At 35.1% G+C, this 27468-nt stretch overlaps 1 protein-coding gene across 2 annotated transcripts; it reads left to right on the top strand.

The window, feature by feature from the left end:
- Nucleotides 1-1100: 1100 nt before the first annotated feature.
- On the top strand, nt 1101-27468 carry ESD (esterase D). 2 transcript variants are annotated; one of them, XM_003270062.3, is made up of 10 exons: nt 1101-1289; nt 4976-5023; nt 7272-7346; nt 11580-11668; nt 14350-14448; nt 15896-16020; nt 17070-17189; nt 18664-18762; nt 21110-21277; nt 27230-27468. In XM_003270062.3, exons 3-10 carry the CDS (start codon nt 7279-7281, stop codon nt 27308-27310), a joined length of 849 nt encoding a protein of 282 aa, XP_003270110.1. In that variant the 5' UTR covers nt 1101-1289; nt 4976-5023; nt 7272-7278; the 3' UTR covers nt 27311-27468. The 2 variants fall into 2 exon arrangements, with proteins under 2 accessions (XP_003270110.1, XP_030669234.1); XM_030813374.1 differs by having other exon boundaries at nt 1197-1289; nt 7275-7346.

Here is a 27468-nt window from a genome sequence, read left to right as displayed (position 1 = left end):
TACTTATTAGGTGAATATATCATTTAATTAATTATTTCTCTTTGTTCAAACATCAGTTATAAAGAACTTGCAAATTTAGGTATTCATTTATTGTTTCAGTTTTGAAACTGAAGAAAATCCCCTTTTCAATGATTTATATTTAAAAATAGTAAAAAGAAAGTTTAAAACAATTTACTTCAATGCTTTCTCAAAATGAAAACATTATTTTGATGAAACATTATTTTCAGTCTAAGTTCCAATTGATCCACAGGTTCAGTCCTGTGGTTAATTTAGTCCAAAGATCACTATGGCAAAATGGGCCTGAGCCACACAATAGATTCTGGCAGGTAATCTCCTGTGTGGCAGCTCATCCATAATTAAGTCAGCTCCCATAGCTACACAATTTGCAGGGCCCAATTCCACACAAATGTGGGGCCCCGGTTCAACATTTATTGAGAGAAAACGTAGCGTCCTTCTGTTCTGGGGGCCCGGGTAACAGCACAGGTTGCAGGCCCATGAGGCCAGCCCCAAGTATCAGATTGTGTATTTACAATGTCAGTCTAACCGTTGCTGAAAAATACTTAGCTCTGTTGTAATCAGATTTAATTTCTCAAGAGGCAAAGTACACTCAACAGTTTGCTTAAATCAGAGAGATCAAAAGGAAAGATTTGCTGTAAATTATCAACTAGCAAATCTTAGTTCAACTTAATTTTTATTGAGGGAAGAAGGGAGAAAACAGGAAACTGATGGAGCTCCCACTGCGTGTCGGCCACTGGAGATTTCAAAGGTTTCTTGTTTAACTCCAGCTACCAAGTAGGTGACGTGGATAGTCTTGGGACAGAGGAGTTGGGGGAGTTGAAATTAGGCCCTAGTTTCTACATAAGTGACACGGAAACCCTCCGCACGAGTGAAGTGAAGCTACACCTCAAGTTTATTAATGCCTCGGGTTCTTGCTGCTGGCTCTGGTAAGAGTCTGAGCACGCACAGCCGACTGGTCCCAGACAAGGTGACAGGGACTAACCTAACGCCCTCCTCGCTGGTCCTAGTAACCAAAAAGAGTGGAAACGCGGGCGAAGGCAGGAGTTGGAGGGGGCGCCCATGCGGAGGCTGCCGGGAAGTGCAACGCGCCAAGGCGGCGGGGCCATGGGGACTGGACTGGAGCAGGGCGTGTTGTCGGAGTTAAAAGCGAGAGCAAGCGGGACCGGAGGGGCGGGGCATCATATGGGCGGGGCTAAGGCGAGGCCCTGGCGGCCATCTTGAGCCCCGCCTTTTACTTGGGGCCGCTTCTTCTGGTCACTCCGCCGCCGCAGGTAAGACTGGGTCCGGGTAGAGGCCTGGACTTTGTCAGCCCTCCTGCGGCTGCGGCTGCGGCTGCGGCTGCGGCACGGCTAGGCGTCATCGGGGCGGACACCGAGGCCTGCGGTGCAGATATCCGCAGGCACGAGCGCAGAGACAGCGACCCTGGGCCCTGAGCGCCACCATCCATGACTGGAGGCCAAGGACCTTTTCCCGTGACGCGGAGCCTCGCCTCTAATCCCTTTTCCTTCTCGGAACCTCCAACGTAGTGTAACCCGGGGCGAGCGCCCGTTTACCTACTGCCCGCTACATTTGTACAGCTTTTTCCTGTTCAGAAAGACTTTCCTAGACCCGCAGCCACCGCGCGAAAGTGTGAAGTAGATGTGTACGCATTTTAAGGCGGGTGCGGGCCTCAACGCGTTACTAGCGCCCACCGGCGCCTGGTTCAGGGGAGTGTGGACTTCCTGCTCTAGACAGCGTCCGCGTCGGGGCACGAGCCAATGGCGCGATCAGGAGCACTCACCTGATGGTGCCGAGGGGAACCCGTGTCTTTGGAGTTTGACGAAATCTGTTCGGGTCGTAAAATGCTGTCAGGGCGCTGTGGGGGACTGGAAGTCATTTCTGATGGGGTCTTCAGGGAAATGGGATGGAGCGCACCTGGAAGGAGGGCATTCAGGTTGCAGGAAAAATAATATCTCATGTTTGTGTGTGTGGTAGAAGCAGCGTTCTAAGCATTACGTGAATTAACTCATTTAATTCCCAGAGCAACCCTATCAAATTGATATATATTACTGTATCCCCATATTGCAGATGGGCAAATGAAGCATAGATTAGCTTGCCCAGTGTCATGTAGTAATAAGTGGTGAAGTCAGACTTTGAACCCGGAGGGTCTGGCCCCAGAACCTGCTCTGAAACCATTGTACCGTGGCATTGAGTAAAGCCACCCGGTAGCAACATCCAGGCCATCCTAGAATTATGCATAGTTGAGTTTAACTAACATAGTAGGGAGTGAGACCAGAAAAATAATGTAGGACCAAATTATAGACCATATTTAGAGCCATGTGAAGGTGTTTGGCGTTTATAGATGCTATATTTTTTAAACATTTTTTTCCCCAGAGTTTAATAGAAATCCTTACCTGGGCAAGCCATGTGAATTTTTATGAAGGAAAAGAGACCCAGCCTAGGCAACATAGCAAAACCTCCTCTACAAAAAATTACCTGGGCATGGTGGTGCCACCTGTGGTCCCAACTACTCCGGAGGCTGAGGCGGGAGGATCATCTGAGCCCGGGGGCCGAGATGATTGCAGTGAGCGAGATCAGGCCACTGCACTCCAATCTGGGCCATAGAGTTTGACCCTGTCTCAGAAAAAAAAAAAAAAAGAAAAGACTATGTTTGCACACAGGTAGAATGTGACTAAAGTTTATATGGAGTTTTATTCATTCTTATATTTTTTCAGTGATCCAGCATGGTTTTAATTTTATGAAATTTTAATGGCATTAAACTTGGAGAAAATTGTACAATTAACATGGTCTTCCATTTCAGTGACTTTCTGGTTCTCAGCTACTGGCCTAATAGCGAAGGGGATTAGTAGTTTCCACCTGCAGCAGCCAGGGGGTGGTCAGGCAGTTCTCATCTGCTCGTTAGTCAGGCAGTTATCATCTGCTCGTTATTGTGAGCTGGCGAACTGTTTTTACATATGACTAATGGATACTTAACACTACTGAAATACACATTTAGGAATGGTTAAGATAGTAAATATTATGTATGTGTTTTTATCACAGTTTTTAAAATACTAAATAAAAATGACTAACAATTCCACGTAGGCCGTATTAGGCTGGAGATGAGCTGTTGGTAGGGATCCGTTGACCAGTAAATTAAGTGGATTAAAACCCTAGGCTTTCATGCAGGATTGATTGTAATGGGATGTATTAGAAAGAAAGGAAGAGGCTAAGTTTTAGTTTCTTCTATATAATTAGGATGATCGCAGTGGGAATTCAAAAAGAAGGTAACTTTGAGGCATCTCAAATGTAGATTAGGCAAGACAGGCATGAATCTGGAAAAGGGAGGCAATGAAAAGAGGAATGGTTTGAAGGTGAGATGTAGAAGCTTAATTTTAGGTGTGGTAAGTTTTAATAGCTGGCGACATGTCTTGGTAGAAGGGTCCAGAAAGAAATTTCATTATAAGTACTAATGCTTGAGAAAGATTGGTTATAGAGATGCAGATTTAGATTATTTCACCCAGAAAATGTAGTTGAAATTTAGGGAATGGGGTTTAGGGAAAGAGAGCGTGAAGAAAAAAGAAAAGGGAGGTGGGAGGGGACAGAGTGAAAGGGAAGAAGCCAGATCCTGAGTTTTCACTGAGAAGAGGATTTGAACAACACAGTGGTGGTCAACAGCCAGTTATTGGAACTGTAGATTGTTGGTTTTGGGAACACCTGTCTAGCTCGTTAAGAGCCAGTGGAATAGGACATCCTGGAAATGAAGAAACATCAAAATCCAAAGAATCTGAGAGAATGGGAACAAAAAACACACGTAGAGATTTATGGAAAACTTGAGACACGGGAAGAAGGATAAAAATAGAACTCAGATTTCTGGAGGTGGATGACATTTAACTTTAATAAGTAAAGGGCCCTGTCTCTACAAAAAATTTTTAAAAAAAAGGTATTCCAGTGTGGTGCGCATCTGTAGTCCTAGCTGCTCAGGAGGCTGAGGTAGGAGATCGCTTCAAGCTTGAGTCATGATTATGCAACTGTTCTACAACCTGGGCCACACAGCCAAGACCCCGTCTCCAAAAAATAAAAATAAAAAAGGGAAGAACAGTAAGGTTTGGACGTTAGGGGAATGGATGTATTATGTACTGAGAGACCCTTTCTTCTCCAAAGAATGTTGATGTTCACTAACATTTGGGAAAAATTGTGTAACTCCCACTGGCACTGTGAAATTGTTTTTCTGTTTTTGTTGTTGTTATTGTTGTTGTTTGTTTTTTGGAGGGGAAGGAGGAAGGGTGTTGTTTGGTTTTTTGGTATTCCACCCTACTCTGTCACCCTATTTCTCCCACAAAATCTGTTCTAGAACCTAAATATATATTTGTTCTAGAGCCTAAATCTATCAGACAAGTGACATGATATATACTATGTAAGTTTCCATATATATTTTTCTTACTGAATATCAGTCACTTCATCGTTCATAAGCCCACTTTTCTTACACATCCTTTCTAGTCACCCTAGTAGTAGTCCTTCAGTCCTCATCTCTTTCCTTTTTTCTCCCCATGTTACAAGTTCGACTGACAACTGACCCAGATAGATCCGTCTTCCTGAACTTACCTAGTCCCCACTCCTGTTTTCTTCACTCAGGAGTTGACTACATCTCATACTTCGAAATAACACTTGAAAACATTGTTTACTGATTTAAAAAGATAAAAAACTTTCATAGTACTTTTACTTCAACAGACGGTTTTGACCAAGTACCAACAAGCCTTATGGCAAAATAGGTTTTAAGGTGGCCTGTGGCAAATAATTAGATTATGGGCAATTAAGGTAATTAGATTAAGTGGTGATGTGGTATCCCATAAGGGTGTACAGTCACCTACCTCAAAAGAAGAAAACATCTCTATTGAGAATGCATATGCATATATAAGCTCTGTATAACCTTTGCTGTGAAAAGTATATCCCATTTGTAAACCACTGGTCTTTTTTTCAGAATCGTCTACCATTTGGTACAAGCAAAAAGCAATCAGCAATTGGACAGGTAAACTTTATATGTTACTCTGAACATTGAATGAAAATACCACTAATAGCTTGTTTTAAAAAGTGCTATTTTTCACATAGAAAAATTCTATTGAAAAATATAACGGGCGGATCACGAGGTCAGGAGATCGACACCATCCTGGCTAACACGGTGAAACCCCGTCTCTACTAAAAATACAAAAAATTAGCCGGGCGAGGTGGCGGGCGCCTATAGTCCTAGCTACTCGGGAGGCTGAGGCAGGAGAATGGCGTGAACCCGGGGGGCGGAGTCTGCAGTGAGCAGAGATCGCGCCACTGCATTCCAGCCTGGGCGACAGAGCGAGACTCCGTCTCAAAAAAAAAAAAAAAAAAAAAAAAAAAAAAAAAGAAAAATATAACCACCTATTAGAACGTATCAGATATCATAGTATATCACAGTATGTTATATCTGGTTCTTAGTTTATGTCATATTTCTTGTTAAGCCTAACATTTTTTTGATTTGTAATTAAAGGTAGTTTCTAAAATGGGTAGGTAGAAAAAAAATACTTTAAAAGCTTTGTTTTTTAAAAAATATTCTACCAACTTTTAAAAAGTGTTTTAACCTTGTTTCTTCTGGCCAAATGAAAAGTATTTGGTTTTGAATTTTAAGAGCAGAGAAAACTGACAACTTGAGGTTTATTAAAATAGACGAATAGCAAAGATACAGACTCCTATGTACCAGATACGTGCTCAGTGTACCATCTTGTGCAAAGTGGATATAGTCCTTTCTAAGTTTAAGAAAATCTGGTTTCCTTGTGCAATAATGGAGCAAATAAATTTTATTTGTTGGTCTCATATATATGTATTAATATATTAAAATTAGTGTCTATCTCTGTAAGTTCATTATTTAAGATAGGATTGTTAACAGTAGCTAAAGTTAATATTCAGTAACTAATAACATCTCATGGGAGTTTATTGTTTAAGAATTAATCTTTTATAGATTAAAAGCATAAAACTGAGCAGATGGTAATTTCTTTGTATACAATTGTAATATAATTCTATAGAATCAGTTATCTTAGAGTATCTTTTAAAAAAAAAGAGTATTTAAAGAAGCTCTAGAGACTTAAGACAGCATAGCAGTTTAAGAGTAGGACCTCTGATGTCAGACTTCCTGGGTTCAAATCCCAGTCTTCCAAAATAAAACTATTTGGGTTTATTGAAGAAATTAAAGATAAGATGGAAACTAATTTTTAAAGTATTTTATAAAGACATTTCCAAAATTAGCTTTTTAAGATTATTGTTCTGTATTTTTGAAAGAGTAATCCTAAAGCTCCAGCTGATTGGCACGTAGTAGTGCATTTCACTGAGAAGATCACCAGGGTGATGATCTTGTTCCTGATATCTAAAGCTTTTTTTTCAATATGTAGGAGTTACTGCCTTATATTCTAATACAGTGCTTCTAGGAATAGGAAGAGAATCTTTCTTTGAGAGGTACATGTCAGAATCAGTGTGGTTTCCCTTTGCTTAATAGGCATTTATGATAAAGATGGTTTTCCAACTTTTTTCCTGTATTTATCATTAAAAGCAATAAAATATATCATTTTACATATAAGTTTAAAATTATTTTTACATGAAAATTTAAAAGATTTGTTGGACAGAAAAGAAGTTAACAGGCTTATGTTTTACTTATTGGTTTGTTTTAAAAGGAGAAATAAATGTTGATCTTAAAGTTTCATATCACTTTCTGTTAAAAATTTATGGGATGAGTAATTGGATCTGGTTTAGTATCTAGAAAAGTGTGTGTCACACTGTAAGTGTTCAGTAATGTTACATATTTTTATTACCAAAATCATTATCACATCATCTTTCTTCCATTTTAAAATCAACTATAATCAGTCATACCAATTCCTTGACTACTTTGTTGCAGTTGATAGGCAGACTGTTAACAATTTTTAATCTTCTAAACTAAGGTAATTAATTGGTAACTTAACTTATGTATTTTCTGCCTCGTTTAAAAAGAATTTGGGGCGGTCCACCACAAAAGAAAATAGTTAATAAATTAGTAATGATATACCAAAGTATGAAAGCTTTTAAAAGTGAGTAACAAGTGTAAATGCATGTATGAGAGTTAGTCAGTTTCTTAATATTATTTACTGGAGAAAATGTGAAAAAAAATTCTAAGTGGAAAATAGTTGTGTGTTCAGATAATTTATCTGAAGGCAATTAGTTTTGCTTCAAGTTTTTCGGGAACTAATTCTCTGGAAATTAATGAGATTACTCTTTACTAATAGGAGAAGAATGGCATTGAAGCAGATTTCCAGCAACAAGTGCTTTGGGGGATTGCAGAAAGTTTTTGAACATGACAGGTAACTATTAAGAAGATATAATTTTAGATACCTTTCATTCTGTTGGATTATTTTGTTCTATTTTAAAACAAATCTTTATCTAGATATTATAGTACCTCATTTTACTTTTAAACTTGCTTACTCTCTTTGGGTGGTTATCTATTTGACAATTTTACCAGACTTAATTAGCTGTGGATATGATTGTGTGAGCCATCACAGAGAAGTATCTTGAAGCTTTGACTTGCTGCTCTTCTGAAACTTTATGAAAATGCTTATGTTGCTAGTAAAAATTCTGAAAACATTTTCTTTGAGGATCTCTAAGTGTAGGAAAAACACCTGGACTTTTTGAGAAAGATGGCACACTAAACACATGCATTTGCTTCTGCTGCCTCCAAAACTGACTAACGCGGCATTAAGTAAAGAGATTAAACACTCACACACACATACATATACCTATAAAGGCATAAAGAAGCAGGAGACAGGAGCTAAGAATAACATTTTAGAAGAAGGAATACAAATGGAGAGGTAGTACCTGACTTAGTGAAACCTAGAAAGCTAAATTCTAAACATCAGCAAGAAAAAGCTGAGAAATGACACAGTTTATTTAAAGCCATAGTAATTGGAGGCACCAGGGACCCCTGAAAATAAGGATAAAAGTTGAGCTTAGAAAAAAGATTAATTGAAAGTCTGTTTTTAAAAGGAGATAGATCGGAGAGTGTCCCAGCTTTATGCACTGCCTCTTCCTTACTCTGGAGAAAGATTGAAGGTATGTTCTCTAGAGAAAGTAAACAGTTTGTACTGGGGAATACCAGACACAATTAGTGGGATTGTGATACTGCAAATAGATTAAGCAAAAGTTTACACACTGAGTTTCTTCCACTAGCTTTCAAAATTTGGGGACTTAGTCTTACATCCTTTAGAAGAATTTCTTTGTAGGGAGTTTGAGTAGCCCAAAGGAAGAGATTTCAAGATACTGAGATTTGCCAACAAAGTAACCTAACCAGACCTTACAGTAAAGCAATGATTGACAACTCCACCTGTAGGCACAGTGCTTTCAACTAGATTTTTAGTGTTTCTCTCAAATAGGAGTGGACAGCTAAAGATCACTAGACATTTGTATAAAGTCTTTAATTTGATATGAACTGCTCTTCATATCAAAGGCATAAAAGATATTGACCTCTGACTTCATAGGATGCTATTAAAAATATTCAAGTACATGGCCAGGTGTGGTGACTCACAGCTGTAATCCTAACACTTTGGGAGGCCAAGGCAGGCAGATCACCTGAGGTCAGGAGTTCGAGACCAACCTGGCCAACATGGTGAAACCCTGTCTCTACTGAAAAAAAAAAAAATATATATATATATATATACACAAAAATTAGCCAGGATGGTGATGCACACCTGTAATCCCAGCTACTTAGGAGGCTGAGGCAGGAGAATTGCTTGAACCTGGGAGGCAGAGGTTGCAGTGAGCTAAGATGGCACCACTGCACTCCAGCCTGGGCAACAAGAGCAAAACTCTGTCTCAAAAAACATAAAATAAAAAAATCCTCAACTACAAAAAATCCCAGACATTTAAATTTTGATAGTAGAAATGACAAAACTCAATAGAAGGGTTAGTTGAACATTCTAGAAAGTAAAATAAGATAAAAGTGATAAATCAGAAAGGACAAGAAAATTAGAGGACTAGTCCAAAAATCCAACATTAAAAATTAGGAATTTTGGAAAATAGAACAGAAATAGAGGTATAGATATAAATAATAAAGAAATAATTCAAGAATTCCCAGAACTGAAGTTGCCAGATTTAAAAAGTTGTCTAGTGCAATGGATGAAAATAGATCTACACCAGCAACATAGTAAAGTTTTCGAGTGTTGGGAACAAAGAAAATTCTCAAACATTGAGAAAAAGAGAAAGTAGATTAAGAATTTTCAAAGGTTTAGGTCAGCTCAATGGTGTTTCTAGAACCAAGAAGGCAGAGCAGCAGTGCCTTCAGGATTCTGAAGGATAACTTCTATGTCCAATCCTATTGTCAGTTAAGTGAGAGTAGAATGAAGATGTTTTCATATATGAAAGGTCTCAAAGTGTACTTCCCATGCACTTTTGGAAGCAACTGAATAATATGCTTCACCAAAATGAGGGACCGAAGCAAGATAGCTGAAGGCATAAGATCCAAGAAAACAGATCAGAGGAGAAAGAGTTTCCAGATGAATGGGGCCGTATTAAGGCAGCAACTAGAAAGTAGCAGGTCAAAAGTTGGAGATGGTAGCCAGTAATTACATGCAGCCATTTACATCAAATTAGCTAATTAATAAAACTTCAGTCCCACTAGCCACATTTCAGGTGCTCAGTAGTCACATGACCAGAAGCTGTTGTACTGGACAATACCTATATAGAACATTGTTATTAATATCACTGTAGAAAGTTCTGTTCAGCAGTACTGGTCTGAAGAGGTTTTTTTAATGTAGATGAAATTGATAGAACTGACTGTATTATAGAGGAAATTTATGAAACCAATCAGGGTTGGGGGAGTTTGGTATTGAATTAGTGATACATATAGAGTGACCACACAAATATCTGTGCATGAGATTGTATTCTTTTGGTAATTGAGCAACATCTTAATGACATGATAGGGACAGAGGTTTCAGAAGATTACTTGATAATCCTGCTTTTTTGTGTTTTTTTTTTGCTTTTACATAAGTGTCAATCATACCACTGTTGAACATACTTTAGACCTGATTTATTCCACAACTGCTTGAGAAAGGTCTTCTTTTAAAAATGTTAGTGTAATAACAACACTTAACATGAAATATACCCTCTTAACAAACGTTTAAGTGTGCAAGAAAGGTCTTAAGGCACCAACCATTCTGTAACAAGATTATGCTGTCTTGATTTTACGTATTGATAACAGATATCCCTGCATTTAATATGGATTTGATATGGTATTATAATGAAAGTAATGTTTCAACTTCCCTAACAAAAGTTGAAAACCTAAAAACAAATGTCAGAAATTTTTTGTGCCATCAGTCATCAACAAGAAAAGTTGCTTAGAATAATGTGGAAAAAGAAAATCACTAATATGCAGAGAATGGAAAGGAGCATACAGAAAACTTCTCATGATGGGGCCTTTGTGGGAGTCTATTCCTAACAAGGAAGGACAACCAGTAACAAAAAGGAGAGAATTACTAGCTCAATGAAAACAAAAAAAAAACTGAAAGAAAAAGGAAAGTAATTCTAATATACTACGTGGCTCATCTCTGAATAGCATTTATAACTTCTTAATATTGATTAACCAAAATTATACGTGATACGATAGTGGAAGGAGAAATGTAGGGGCATGCAGAGAGCAAATACAGGGAGGTGAAAGTTAACTAAAATCCTTCTATAATGGGAAGCCAATAGATAATAACTAAAAATTGAAAAATCTAGAAGCAGTAATAAAGTCATATTATGTAGCTAGGGACATAAATACCAGAAAAATCAACTAAAAGAGGTAAATTAATTATCTCTGGAATATGGAAAATGAGAAGGTTGGGGAGTTTTTTATATATTTAGTTTTTATATATATTTAGTTTTTCATAACAAAGTTTGTGGAAGTATTTACTATTTACAGTTACAGTTTACTTTAAACTATATGTACTTATATAACTTTGATAAAAAGATAGGTGTTTACTCTGAAATAGTAAGAGTTTACTTCCATTTATATGATGTTTTAAATAAACCCATGAGAGATCATTGTTGCATGAATTACTGTTTACTGGAAAAATGCCTGTAGTTTTAATCAAAATTGTCTTTTCTAGTTGCATTAATAGTGACTGTGATAAAATATTTGTGATGAAAGAGCGAATTAAGGATGTGTTACATTTTAGTGCCCATGAACAAATATGTAAGATCTCAAGAATTCATTTTTTTATGAAAGATGATTTGTTATTTCATACATTTCTTTAGAAACAAAAACTATTTTTTAATAAGTGCCACAATGAATTACATTTATTTTTTCACTTATTTTGCCCAGAATGACAGTGCCATGCAAAGTATAGGCTTAGGTTGGCTTAGATCAGTATGCTAAATTGACCACATTCTTTCTTTAAGGGACAAGTATATTCCTTAAATGTTGGTGGAACCACTTATTTTGAACATTAAATAACTTATTTTGGACCTTTACTATATATCTTACTTTTTATATAGTGCATAATTATTTCTGTATTGATTAATGAGGGGCATTAATATTTTGTTATTGTTTTTGTTAAAACTAGTGTTGAACTGAACTGCAAAATGAAATTTGCTGTCTACTTACCACCAAAGGCAGAAACAGGAAAGTGCCCTGCACTGTATTGGCTCTCAGGTAAGTATTATGCGTTTGAGTTTTATAAAGTCGTTTCTATTTTCTTTTTAACTGGCTTATCTTACCCTTTTATTTTAACTTGGTAGGCTTTTTGAGCCATTTATGAAAGACTTTAAGGACCTGTCGTAGTCTACTCTGTTACTTTATCCTCAGAATAATTTCAGACCTACTGAATTATATTTGTTTCATATATTTTTCTAATAGACCAAGTAATTTAGCAGAGAATGTAAAGTTCTGTACTCAATAGCAAGGGCTTAGAAAACTAATTTACTTAATTTGTACCTACCCAAGCATTTCTGGAGTTTATAGAGACTTTACTAGTCCATTAGAACAATATTAGGTGAAATCAGGAAACCAAGATACTCTAATTAGAAACCAGCTACTGTAAGAAGTCAAATAACTTCTTACAGTGTTCTCTAAAATATTTTAATTGGACTCCATAGAGCTTCTCTGACAACAATCTGGAAAGTCACAAAAGAACGCTAAGGCTTCTCTTAATCAGTGTTTCATATTAACTACTGTAGAATAGATTGTGAAGAGTAAGATTTTGACACCTGCAGTTTTGAAACCTCTATGCTAACTTTTCTTTCACAAGACATTGGTACTTCATCTTTAGAAACAAACATTATAAGGAGAGAATCCTAGCAACTAAATTGTGTCACAGAGTACTATTTTAATTTTGTTTCCTTCAAATTGGTTCCTGTAACTTTGATTTAACAAATCCTCCCTCATGTGTGTTTCATCAAGGACAAGTCCCAAATACCAGTCTTTGAAAATGAGAATAAATATTTCATCTTAAAGGGTAAAGATTAAGTGCATATCTGACTTTAACTCAAGAAAACATTTCTGAATGAAGAGCACTGATTTTGCTAGAAGAGCATTAGGTATTGCCAAAAGCAAGAGCAACAAAATAGTTATTTAATTGTCTTAGAAAATATAATATTGTATAGCTAAAAATGATCTTAGAAATCATGTAATCCCTAGAAAGAAAATGAGGCCCAGAGAAGCTAAATATTGTCCAGGGTCACACAGTAATGTGGAGTTGAACAAGTTTTCTGACTCACAGTCCAGAGCTGTATTTAGTTTTTTCTCCTGTTGTTTTTGCATTTTGTTTCTGGTGAGAGGTACTATAAGTCATATCTCTTGGCTAAATAATAATAACCAGATCAGAAGCCCTGAGGCATTGTGTCATAGGTATTCTAATAATAGGGCCCTAAGTTCTAACTAAAACTGAATCTAGCAAGACATATCTGAGCTTTACAAGTATAAAATACAGAATTTTTGTTTGTTTACATCAAATGACAGGACAGTTTCCTTAGTGAGATGCTGAAGAACAGATAGTCCTTGGAAATTAAGTCTTGATTTTCTGAGTAAAGGTAAGATTGCCTGACCAGTGCACATGAGAAATGGTGACAAAAAAATTTCAGAAGGTTTGCTTCCCAGCAAGTCTAAGGAAAACAATAACAGAAAGATTACACAATTATTATATTGCTAAAATAGAGAAATTAGCTGAAATCAAAACAGTGAAACTGAAATCTTAAAAGATAGTTCATGTGTAGTGATTTGTATCTTTCCCAAGTAAAGGTGACCATTGAAACAGCCCTTAATATTAACTGTGTACCCAAGAGAATTGAAAACATGTCCATACAAAAACTTGCACATGAATGTTCATAGCACACTATTATAATAGCCAAAAAGTATAAACAAACCAAATCTCTCTCAACTGGTGAAATGATCAATAAAATCGATTGCTAGTTCATTCCTCACCATTCTTACATCATTGTAGTATTAGATGCCTATAGTAAAAGAATTAAGTCATCTCCTCTATCATATGACTGAAAAGCATGGAGCTAGGAAAAATAACAGAAACTTCTAAAAACTGAGGCTAAAACTCAATTTAAGGATGGCATATGGTCACCATCACTCTCTTTTTAGTTCAGTGAAGAATACAAAGATGATTAAGCTAAATTTTGTTGCTGAGAACTATCTGTATATAAAAAAAAAAATTGTATTATGAAGACCATAGTATTTGCTTATTTACTGTGAATATGTTTTGGTGCAGAAATAGTGCAATGTTTAATCAGCATATTTGATAACACTTCACTGGGGTTGTTTTAATATTGGGCTTATGCACCATATTGTCACTCTACAGTTTGAAAATTTCTGAATTCCCAAACACTCCTGGTCCAAAGGATTTTAGTAATTGAAACTTTAGTAGTGATTTTAAAAGGATAGTTATGAGATCACTTAACCTAACACAGTTCTTAGGTTAATACTATTATAAATTTTGTGAAAAAGTGAATTTTAGTGTCTTACTCAAAATTATTTCTAAAGCAAAAAAATATTTTAATAATACCAAGTGAGCTTGTTTTCCTGTATTATAAAAAGTTTAAAGCTTATAAGCCATTCACAATATAGCACGAGATAATTTATTTTTAATAATTTCAACTTTTATTTTAGATTAAAGGGGTACACGTGCAGGTTTGTTATGTGAGCATGTTGCATGACATGGAGGTTTGGGGTATGAAAGATACCGTCACCCGGGGAGTGAACATGGTACCTAATTGGTAGTTTGTCAGCCCTTGTCCGTCTCCCTCTCCCCCTGCTCTAATAGTCCCCAGTATTAATGGTGCACATCTTCATGTCCATGTGTGCCCAATAACAATATTTTTTATCTTCAGGTTTAACTTGCACAGAACAAAATTTTATATCAAAATCTGGTTATCATCAGGCTGCTTCAGAACATGGTCTTGTTGTCATTGCTCCAGATACCAGCCCTCGTAAGTGTTTGTGGTCTAGATATCCTTTGTAAAAATCTAAATCTTTAAGACTGGTATAAGTGGTATGATATATACATTATACAATTCATTTTATATTTTTGCTGTTATCTCTATTAACCTTTCAAGTGGCATCATGACTCCAAAATACCATGCTGTACATTTTCCTCATTGAATTTTACTCATGACATGGCCCTTATGAAAGAGGATAGTTTTGCTATTCCCATATTAAGATACTTCAAAGCAGAGATTGAGCAACTCAATTCATATATCATATTGGCACTACTGTCAAAATACTAATGTGTAATGCATAGGAAATTATTTTTCTATTCCAGAGGTATACTGTCTTGTTGCATGATAATTACATCTTTTTTCATCTCTGTTAACATCAACCATACAGTTAAACAAGTGTTAGTTTTAATATAAATGATTTGAATATTTACATTAGAGAAATGAAAATATCAAATATGTGAGACTCAATGCATCAGACAGTTAAAACTTGTTTTATGACTCTAGACATTTCAGGAAATGGAATTTAAATGGCAGTAAAACTAGGGAAGTTATATGGCTGGCCTGGCAAGTAGTATATTTCCTTTCACAGGCCATATTATACAAAAACAAGGCAAATCTGGTTAGAAATATAACAACAGATTTAATTCAAAATAATATGAAAAATATAAAATACGAAAACAGATATATAAAAAGGAAACTAAAATTTTGTTATCATAAATGAAGACTTTAATAAATGGGAAAATGCTGTATTTCTAGATGGATAAAATGAATCTTAGGACAACGTCATGTCTTCAAATTACTCTATGTTCTACTGTAATTCTATTCAAAATCCCAGTGGTTGGCTTTTTAACCACATGCAAGTATATAAAATAAAATGTAACAAGTTAAAAAGAAACAAGAAAATTCCAGTGGAGGTTGGATAGATAGGAAAATGTGATGGAAAGCATATTAGAAAACATTTTCAGTTCAAGATAGTAAGTTGAGCACAAGCATCTGCCTCCCCACTCCTGTGTAAAGAGAATTTAAAAAGTGCTGGTAGTGAGAGAGGGTCATCAGGGAAAGGATCACAACACATTTCTGAAAGATAAAAAGAAGATATAAGTCCTTTTGACAGGTAAACCAGAGTAAGGAAGCATATGTTCAGAGTACATAAGAACTTCATCAACAAAGAAAGTTAGTGTGTCTTACCTTGGCAGCTGAATACTCCAGCTTGGAAGGTCATTTTTTACCTCATTGGCCAGAACGAGTCGCATGGCCCCATTCAAGGGCAAGAGGAGCAGGAAGTATAATCCTATCATGTGCTCCAAAAGGCGGAGAGCTCACAACATTTGGTGAACAGTTCCCATGCAAATGGACTTGCAGATTCATCTGAAAGTGTGTTATTAAACATGGGCCATTACTACGGAGCAGATGAAACCACAAGATTGTTTCTTGACAGGTGGCTGCAATATTAAAGGAGAAGATGAGAGCTGGGACTTTGGCACTGGTGCTGGATTTTATGTTGATGCCACTGAAGATCCTTGGAAAACCAACTACAGAATGTACTCTTATGTCACGGAGGAGGTAATTTAATTTGTATTGTAATCATTAACTGATGACTGCCAAGAGTTTGATTTTGAACACAAAGTCCTTACAATCCTGAGGATTTTAAATTAGGGTATAAAAGTTATTAGTAAAAATTTCAAAGTTTACTAGTGCTATAGTTCTATTTACTGCAATTTAAATTAACACTAAGTACAATTAAAGAATTTAATCATTATATTGAGACCTGTTTATACTACGCAGAATAACCAAGAAAATGGTATATGAAGAAAACCTTTAATTTGGCTGGCAGCTGGTTCATTTGGATGTATTTTATAGTGATAAGCCAAGGCTTAGTTAGAAAACGTAAGTGGTAAAGCATTACTTCTATTAATAATATTTGTATGCTGCTTATGCATTTTCTGAATATTCTATGATCTTCATTGTTAATATGTATATCATAAAAACTTAGAAACAATAATGTAAGTTTTTAATTACCCATAATTCTGTTACCACCCAAAACACTTATGTTTTGGTGTATTCCAGACTGTTTCTATGACTAGTTTTCACATAATTCTAAACTTTTTTATTTTGTTCTTCTTTTTAAGTTATATATAAAAATATTTTCTAGTGTTATTCTAATTTTAATAATTGTGTAATATTCTGTCATATGCCATAATTTACTTTTTCCTCTTATAGGATACTTATGGTTTTGTATATATTTTACCCTAATAAATATTACTGCATTGATTATCTTTGTGCATAATATTTTCTCCCTAAGGACTTTTCCTTAGAATATATTCCAAAAAGTGAAATTACTAGGTCAAAACTTAAGAACATTTTAAAGGTTCTTTCTGCATCACCTTCCTAAAGTGTTTTCTAAGAAGTCTGTACCATATATTTCCCAAGGATATATTAATAACCATGGTCTACCTGAGGATTTAGCTTTGTTTTGTTTTCATTGTTACTAGTTCAGACCATTGTAAGACTATGATTTGGCAGTATTGATTGTGTAATTATTTTATATAACTTCAAAATGTCTGAACTTATTTTCTTTGATATCTTTTGTCGCACTATTAAATTTTTTCTAGCTTCCCCAACTCATAAATGCCAATTTTCCAGTGGATCCCCAAAGAATGTCTATTTTTGGCCACTCCATGGGAGGTCATGGAGCTCTGATCTGTGCTTTGAAAAATCCTGGAAAATACAAAGTAAGATTATATAAACTTCTAGTGATAAATATTTCTCTTGAATAATATAATACTAGGAACCTTCAAAGAGTAAAATTACGATATCGTTAGTATTGGGACTAAACTTTTCTAGTGTTGAGAACTTTGGGGTCTTTGACGGGTGGGTATTTAATTTGACCATAGAGTATATGCTACAGAATCAGACGCATAGGAATTCAGCAAGAGTGCTTTCTTATTGGCCTACTAGAAGTATTATAAAATGTAGCTTCTCCTTTAATTGTTTTTATTCCAACTATAGTTTTGAACACACTTTTTTCCCCTAAAGGTTATTATTACTGATTAATGTTATAGTAGCAGGATCTATCATTTATATTCTTATCAGGAATATCTTTGTAAAGTTGACTTTGATTTTCTAAGTTAAAAGATATGATTTATAGAAGCTTAAGGATTGTGTTCTTAATGCCTCTAATGAAAATTGAAATGCAGCTTGATTAAAAAACTCACTCTCAGCCTTTCCCAGAGTCAAATTTGAATAACTATCATATGTAGTATGTCATACTGTGCAGAACAGCATGTTACAAGAATTGAATAAGGAAGTGTTAAAGCAACTAGCATCTTAAAATTTCTTCTGCCTTTAAATTTACAGGGCTGTTCATGCCCTTAAGATTAGTTTAATTCATTTCCTCCTCTTAGGAAGAACTTATTGATTATTTTAGGTGTGCTACTGAGAAATGAAAATATTTCTCATAGCAGTTTCTTGCTGTGGCATCAAATATTTTGTTTTTGGTACGCTTTATTATAAAGTTTTACTAATTCATGGCATGACAGTGGGCTTTCTAAGTAAGCACTTTCATTTCCATTTTTTAAGGCAGTCTATTTATCATGTCTGAGGTAGAAAAGCAAACTTAGTTGATTTTTTTGTCCTTTAAAAAAGCTAGTAGATACCACTAAACATTTACATTGATGAGCACTCTGAAGTTGAGAGATCCCATCTCTGCATCTCATCCAGTGAAAAAGAACATTGTATAGAACACAGAGTTGTATTAAAAATTGTGTCGTATTGAAATGCATTGCTCACTGCTTTGTTGGTACTGTTTAAGAGAAATCATGTGTCAGATTTAGTAACATGTTCACTAAGGTAAGCATGAACTGTGTTACTATATATAGAGTAATTTTCAGTGCTAAAAAAGCAGCAACACTGAACATAGACTTCTGTTTGTATCTTAATTAAATTGCAATGTATTGTTTTGCATTATTTTAGCAACTATATTTATTAGCTCTCTTGATAGAATACACAAAAGATGTATTATGGAAAGGCCTGCAATCTAAGCCAGTAATATATCAAAAGGAAAATTGTTCACAGGGTTTTCATGGCAAGTCAGAATTTTTAAGCAAGTTGCAAGTAACTTCTGTATTTTTAAGTAAGTTGCAAATATCTATTCATATTTAATTTAGCAAAATATAACTTGTTTTTAAATTTATTTTGTTTCTGAAGTCTGTGTCAGCATTTGCTCCAATTTGCAACCCTGTACTCTGTCCCTGGGGCAAAAAAGCCTTTAGTGGATATTTGGGAACAGATCAAAGTAAATGGAAGGTAGGTACTGAATGGCTATCTTAATACTCATTCTTAAGTTTCAAGTTTGTTTAAAAGGTTGGACATATATTATATTCCTACCCTGCTCAAGTTAGGGCTCTAGAGCTGAGACAAATTAGCAAAAGATACATATATATATATCGATATATAATATTGATATATATATCAATATGAGATATATGTCTATATATATCAATATCGATATATATCGATATATGATATGTATCTATATATTACAGATATAGATATATATGTATATATATATATCTCAACAATAAACCTTACTTTCTAATTGTATTGAATCATGGCAGATATTCTGGGGCTATATTTTTTTTTCTACTAATGGTTAATTTATGTTTTTATTTCTAAATTAACATCACTTCTAAATTAACATAACCAAAAAATACCACATATTACAGGTTGAGCATCCCTAATCTAAAAATACCATATATTACAGGTTGAGCATCCCTAATCTAAAAATTCAAAATGCTACAATGGGTATTTCCTTGGCGCATGACCTTTAAGCGTCATGTGGGTATTCAAAACGTTTCAGATTTTGGAGCATTTCTGATTTTGGATTTTTGGATTAGGGATGTTCAACCTGTGTTACTAAATTTAGACTTGCCTCTTATTAACTATGCTCAGTTGTGTAATAGAAGCAAATAAGCCTGGCTTTTTAAATTACTTTGTGTATTTGTTTTCAAAATTCAGCATTTCAGATCTCGATTTTAAATTCCAGACATGAGTCTTTAAAAATAGATATTCTGTTATGTACATTTATGTGAATATTCCCACAGCAAGATTGCTTTTTCAAGCGTGCAAACAGTGCTTTCAAGTGGAAATAAAAATGACCCTATTTCCTGAGAGCCATTTTACTCTTGTGCAGAAATGGGCCATTTACAAACTCCACCAAGAGTTTGAATACTTTGCAAATGAACTCATCATGATGTGCATTGTTAACAAGCAGAAAATACTTGAATGGGTAAAAAATGCAACTTCTTTGTCTTAAAGTATTTATAGTTCTGTGTTCAGGGTTCATTCCTACATGAACCCCTGTTTAAGGATGATTATTGAAATTCTAACAAATTTTATTTAAGTATGATTACTGAAATTCTAACTAATTAAAGGGTTCATCCTTTAGTAACTAGATTACAGTTTTGTTTAGGCTTGAATTTTTACTATGTTTGAAGAATGCTAGAAATGATTTAGGATTAGGTCCTTTGAGAACTGACATTGCATGTACATCAGTGTTTTGAGTTTTCATCAGGTGCAAAGTCTATGCTAAGTTCTGAGCTGTTTTGTCATGAAAATGATGACCCTTTCACATCCACCAGGGGCTTATGGTCTAATAGAAGAATTGGGTAAAAGACCAACTAATTGGAGGGTGAAGGTGAGAGGTAAAGATAAAGGTAACCTAAAAAGAAATCTAGATATGTACTTTTCTCCGAGTGACAGTAGATTTTACTGTCTTAATTATGTTGTATTTAGGGTATTATTTAATTTACAATTGAAATCAGGAAACCATGTAGAATTATGAAATCATAGAATTTAGAACTAGTCAGACTTCATAGGTCCTCTCCCACTCTAAGATGAAAGGAAATAGAATCTTCAAAAGCAGGATACTTAGAGGACAAATCTTTTCGTGGTCGTTTGTCTTGGTCAGTGTATGAAAGTTGTGGTTAATGAATATATATGAATAAGAATATTTAAAGGTGGATGATAAAACATAAAATTGTAACTAGTGGCAGCTCCTCAGATAATAAATTTGAGATGATGTTGATATGATTCAGATTATTCATACCAGGTCTTTCTGAAAGCTTATGTAGAGAACAGAGGTTTGGTGCTGTTCAACAGCAAAAAAGAAGGCTGAATGTATTTATGTCTGGAATTAGAGCCATAAAGAAGAGACATAAAAAGATTATCTGAAACAGAGAATATTTGGAAAAAGATCGTGGAGTTAGATAGAAGAAGCTTCTAATTTCCAGTTTGTGGAAGGAGTTACAAAGGAAAAAAAAATCATGTTCTTGCTGGAGTCAAGAGGAGATTAAGAATATTAAAGGTTTAGAAGGAAAAAGGCCATTTTGTGAAGAATGCCTGAGATATGGGATTCTTGCCACTAGTCTAGGACTGCTTGAAAGTAGGGAAGAGACTATTATTAGAAAATAAAATTCCGAAGACCTTGTAAATAAAAGCCTGGGAAGTCAGATTTTGAACCAACTTAAAAGCATATTTCTGATTTAATCAGCCTAAGAGCTTAAATAACTTTAAATTTCTGTTTGGTACTAGTATAGTATATCCTGAAGAATATCTTTGAATTTATTTTACAATGTTACTTCTCTTTTTACAGGCTTATGATGCTACCCATCTTGTGAAATCCTATCCAGGATCTCAGCTGGACATACTAATTGATCAAGGGAAAGATGACCAGTTTCTTTTAGATGGACAGTTACTCCCTGATAACTTCATAGCTGCCTGTACAGAAAAGAAAATCCCTGTTGTTTTTCGATTACAAGAGGCAAGTATTAGGAAACTTTAGCTTGATCTAGATAATGTAACTATGAAAAATTAGGATTCTGTGGTATTGTCTTAACTTTATTTTAGAATATAAAATGCTACTTCTAGTAAGTTTTTAATTCAGACACTTGAAGTGAAAACCTGCCTATAAAATTAATTATATCTAACACTAAATTTGATAGAAATAGGAAAGCTTTTGGCAGTGAAAAATATTGTTTTCCATCAAACCAGTAAATAACAAGATTTTTAATGCTTGAATGATGATTAATCTTCAACATTAGCAGATACATCTTTCTTTACACAGGTACCTTTGCTACAGTAGAATACAAAGGACAAACTTCTACCTCAGTTACTCCTTATTTTATATATATATTTTAGCCTCAGAAGTTAAGTATTATTTATCACACATGTGCTTTATATTATTTGACTTGCATACTAATCTATTCGTTGTGCTACTTGATATTTCTAGTTGTTTAAGAATAATTACTGAATCCCAATGGGCTTGCAAGTTTTTTTTAACTAAAATACAGAAGTATTTTAGACCGTCCACTACTCACCTAACTCTATATATGCTACCATAGTCCTAATTAAGGAAGTTCTGCTTTTATTTTTAAGAAAAATTCATAAGCTTCAGAATATAATTTATTTTAGAGTGAAAAATAAGCACTGAAAATTATACATGGTCATGATTTTTAAATAAATTTTTATCTATGTTTAGGGATAATGTGTCAGGCACATTGATCTAAAATGTAATTATGATGGTAAATGTTCAAATAAATCTAGATCCGTGTGCAATGTGGTACATTAGTTTGTAAAATGCCTTCACAGCATTAACTCACTGTTAATTCTTACACCACCAAATGAGATATCATTTCTTTCCTGTCCATCTGTTTTACAAATGAGGAGACAGGCTCAGAGAAGTAACCTACTTATCTGAGGTCACACAGCTAGTAAGTGGTGGAACCAGAACTGGAACTAAGGCCATTTAACTGCAAATACTGACCTCCTGTCATTTATCAAGCCATTTTCAGACAGCATGATGTGCTCCTGAGGAGCAAAGGAATGGAATTAGAGCTAGCACAAGGAGAAATTGTGCATAGCTTGCTGCCTGTGTAACTTATGCAGAAGATCTGAGCAGTCTTCCTGTTTTCAGGGATATTTTGCACATGTGAACTGTATATATATGTATATATATATATGTATATATAGTGAGAAAATGTCAAAAACTAATACATTATATACTTTTTGTCTCTTGGTGTCCATCCTTGAGTAATAGAATTTTGGTTTAGATTTATTTGAACATTTACCATCACAATTAAACTTTAGGTCAACAACCAGCCTTGAGAAATCCAAATACCAATTTGACTATAAATATAGTAATACGTTTAACTGCAGTAACTATAGCTATAAGTGTGTACCAAACCGTGTTTTTTCCAAATGACCTTAATTTCTTGGCACTACCCATGTTGGATACCTCATTTGCTTCCCCAAACACTGTACCCAAAATTTCTGTTGTTTCTGCCTGCCAACAAAGTCTGAAAATCTCTCAAGTTTGTTATAAAAACAGCACAGTTAGAACATGATGACATTCTTGGAGGGAAAAATAAGTCCACTTATTTGTTTCTAAAATGCCTGTATCCCAAGCAACTAGAACACATAGTTGGCTATACTTAATGAGGAGTCAAGACAAACCATTCAATTCTTTTAAAAAAGTAAGAAAGTATTCAAAGCACCAGAGTCACAATCTTGAGCTCAGCTGCAATTTTCTATTCACTTTACTTCCAGCATGGTCAGGTTAAGAGTGAACTATGTAGCTTGAGGCAGATTTCGTTTAGATTCGTTGTAACTGAATCAACAACTGAATGAACATGCCTAAGTAGTGGCTCCAGACAGTCTGCTTTCAGATTTTCTCACCAGCTTTGACCCAAGATTAGCTTGGGTTTGAGAGTTTTATCACCTGCTTTATCATTTGATTACAAGTATAGTATAACTGTATTTCCTTGTGGGATAGAAGCTGTGAAAAATAAGCTGAAAATAATAGGGGATATGTATAAATAAATGGTCTGAGAAGGAAGAAAGAAAATAATTATAATCATGCACATGATTTACCCAACTTCATTCCTTTACCTCTTTTAAATGGTGTTAAATGCTCACAATTTATATTTATACTCTGTCGAATGTCAAAAAAAATTTTTTAGAGAGAGGGGTTAGTGCATTGGGGATATTTATTTGGTTATTTATATAATTTTTTCTTTTTCTATTTTGGCTTCAGGGAATCTAAACTGAAAAAAAATACTAGGTAGCAGAATTCTGATATCTAGTGTACAGAGATCAAATGTTAGTCTGAAAAAGAAGGGCCTAGTATGTCTTATCTTTAGTTATTGGAGTTACACAGTGAGAAAAAAAAAAAACTTAGTGACCTAATACTGTGAAGAAGTTTCCAGAAACAGTAATCTCTTTTTGTGGAATACAAGGAGAGGCTATACTACCTCCTTAAGCCTCAGGACCTTTTTGAAGATTGAGAGGCTGTTTTAGCCTCTGCATCTGCCTGTTAGAGAAGAGTAAGAACATGGCAGAGAATCCCAGAAATGTAGAGATCTCTCATTCATCTCTGTATCCCATGCTTATTTAGCATAGCTATCTAGCACAGAGACTCTTAATACTTGGTAAATGAATACAGTGCAAAGTCTTCCTCCTTATACACTGAAGAGATTTAATAACCTGGGGATTCTTATCCAAGCTTTTCTAATTGGGTCTGGAAAATATATAAGAAAACACTGCCTGTTAGGATAAACATCCATCATAGCTACTGGAGCACTGCTTCCTTTTTGAGAGCTGAGTGAAGAATGAAAGAATGAAAGGTGTTCATTTATTTTTATACTCCAGGAGTCAGAGTTTTGCTACCAAGGATTTTCAATTTAAAGTGTGAGGTAGAGGAGAAAAGGCGCCTTCAAGTGTTACTAAACATAGGCATTTGCACAAGCTCCTTAACATATCATACCAACTCATTCATCAAAGAATTTAATTAAAGAAGCCATCCCCATTTAATAAGACTGATCAATAGAAACCCTAGTCAGGGATGATACAATTAGCTGGAATTATATAACTTCAGCAGGATACCAGTAGTTGAAATGTGTTCTATTGCCTTTTTGTTGATATTTTTAAAAATTGTTGGGCCCTCAATGGCAGGCATTTTCTTCTTTCTCATATAGGTGAATCTTTATCATTATGGAACTTACGGTCATTTGTTTTGGATTTTAGATGTCTTGTCTTGTCTTGCAATATATTCCTGGGTTTACCTTGGGACTTCTCTAATAATAATGATGGCTATTAATATGTGTCTGATGGCTCTTAACACACAAGAAACTAAGGATGAAAATATGGCATACTCAGTCACATTGGAACTTGGTCACACAAGTCTTTTGAGGTATTTGTTTCCCTGCATCTGTACCCTTTTTCTATCAGATCCATCTTTTGATCTGTGAAAAATGGCAGATGATACTTGGTACATTTTACAGGTTTTGTGGCCTAAAACTCTAGGCCTGTTTAACTTCTTAACAATTCAAGAATTATATGGATGGAAAATGCTTTTCTTTACATTTCTTTCTTTATATAGGAAACTGTAATTTAGCTCTAAATTTAACTAGCCTGCTGGGACTAGTCTAATCATTGAGAGACATGATACCAAGTAATTCCGAGGCTCAGCTTTAATCTTGACAACATTCCTGTCACATTCACTTCCATGGTAGAAGACAGATTGCTTTAGAAGACTGAAGTTACCTTGATCTTAAACTAGAACTTTTTATTAACTGCTGTTCCCAAGATAAACATTTAATACCTCTCTGGAAGGGAGAGATTGAGAACATTTACTGATTCATCAAAACCTTGGGGATTTCCTTGTTCTCTGAGGCGTCAGTGATATTTTTATTAGCTCTATTTTTATTTCTTAGGTGCTTGGAAAAATTCCCATCTTTTCCCATCAGTGACCATTCACTAGTTCAAAACTGGAAAAAAAAAAATCTTTGTTAGACTGTCATTTCTTTCAGTTTATTTAACCTTGTATTTTAATTGTAGATAGGGATAAATTATCTGGTGTTTGATAACCTTAGAAAGTTCTTCTCACCTGGAGTGTAAATTAGTTTAAGCATTGTAGAAGATAGTGTGGTGATTCCTCAGACCTAGAGGCAGAAATGCCATTTGACCCAGCAATCCTGTTACTAGGTATATACCCAAAGGAATATAAATCATTCTGTTATAAAGATACATGCACACGTAGGTTCACTGCAGTACTATTCAATACTATCCAATGGCAAAGACATGGAATCAACCGAAGTACCCATCAGTGATAGACTAGATAAAGAAAATGTGGTACATATACACCATGGAATAATGCACAGCCATAAAAAGGAATGAGATCATGTCCTTTGCAGGGACATGGATGGAGTTAGAAGCCATTATCCTCAACGAACTAGTGCAGGAATAGAAAACCAAACACCAGGCCAGGCGTGGTGGCTCACGCCTGTAATCCCAGCACTTTGGGAGGCTAAGGTGGGCAGATCACAAGATCAGGAGATCGAGACCATTCTGGCTAACATGGTGAAACCCCATCTCTACTAAAAATACAAAAAATTAGCTGGGCATGGTGGCATGCACCTGTAATCCCAGCTACTCGGGAGGCTGAGGCAGGAGAATCGCGTGAACCCGGGATGTGGAGGTTGCACTGAGCCAAGATCATGCACTCCAGCATGGGCGACAAAGTGAGACTCCATCTCAAAAAAAAAAACAAAAACACAAACACCATATGCTCTCACTTATAAGCGGGAGCTGAATGATAAGAACACATGGATATGTGGAGGGCAACAACACACACTGGGGCCTGCCAAAGGGCGGTGGGAGTTGGGGAAAGCATCAGGAAGGATAGCTAATGGATGCTCAGCTTAATACCTAGGTGATGGCTTGATCTGAGCAGCAAACCACCATGGCACACGTTTACCTATATAACTGCATATCCAGCACATGTACCCCTGAACTTAAAAGTTGAACAACAACAACAAAAAAACACGAAAATTCGTTAATACCTTATTGTTATATTTTTTTTTGGAAGACTGTTTTTTTATCTTATATTCAGAAGAGGTGTCAGAGTCACCAGAAAGGGATTATTTCTCCATTTACCTACAATGGTTTTAAATGACTGGATAGATAGAAATCTGTTTCAGCTTAACTGCTTAGCACATTACATTTTTCTCTGTTTCATGGTAGTTTTCCAAAGGTTTGCTGACTTTTTACCTAATTTGATACATTGCTAAGGGATGTCAGGGCTTAATGACGTATTTCTCCTCAGATAAAGATATGACATGCTTTTACTGTGTAGGAGGAATTCTTAACATGATTTATGATGCCTGTGTTTGACTTCTCAACAATGATAGAACATTTGGGCATTTTTGTGTTCTTTTTCTATATCGTTTGTGTGCTTATTTTGTATTTTAATAGTCACTATCTTACTGATGTGCTGCATTTGTGAATTGAAATGTCTTGCCCATGTTTCTAAGGTCTCTAAATCCTGATTCTTTTCATCTTGATTGATATGACAGTGTCTACTCTGCATATTTAGTGTACTCTACAGTGTTGATATGACATGTCTACTCTGCATATTTAATTAATGTGTTACTTCCTCTCTTTACATATTAATGGCAGCATTTAGAAGTTAGGCTATGTTTAGAAGCTAGGCAGAATGTTTAGTTTTCCTTCATATTTTTGCTGCTCTTTTAATGTACAGTGAAAATGTTAAAGTACAAGTATGACAACCTTGATTTTATTATAAACCTTCCTCATACTTCCTTAATGTTATGACTATTTGTAAGCAAATTAAATGACCTTAGAGATCTATTTAATGTTCCTAATATTGATGTTTCTGAATGGTGGATAAATGTCTTATCATCTCTTTATCTTCTAGGGTTATGATCATAGCTACTACTTCATTGCAACCTTTATTACTGACCACATCAGACATCATGCTAAATACCTGAATGCATGAAAAACTCCAAATAAGAGAATCTCTTCAGGATTATAAAAGTTGTAAAATGCAACTGTATTGCTGAGCAAAAAAAAAAAAAATTCAAAGCATTGGATTTTATAATGCTAAAGGGCTTTATTCTATAGTTGAATCACCTCTGAATAAAGATATAAAATCTA

This window comes from Nomascus leucogenys, chromosome 5 (genome assembly GCF_006542625.1).
Source record: "Nomascus leucogenys isolate Asia chromosome 5, Asia_NLE_v1, whole genome shotgun sequence".
NCBI classification, from domain to species: Eukaryota; Metazoa; Chordata; class Mammalia; order Primates; family Hylobatidae; genus Nomascus; species Nomascus leucogenys.
This window is presented reverse-complemented; position numbering and strand designations above follow the sequence as displayed.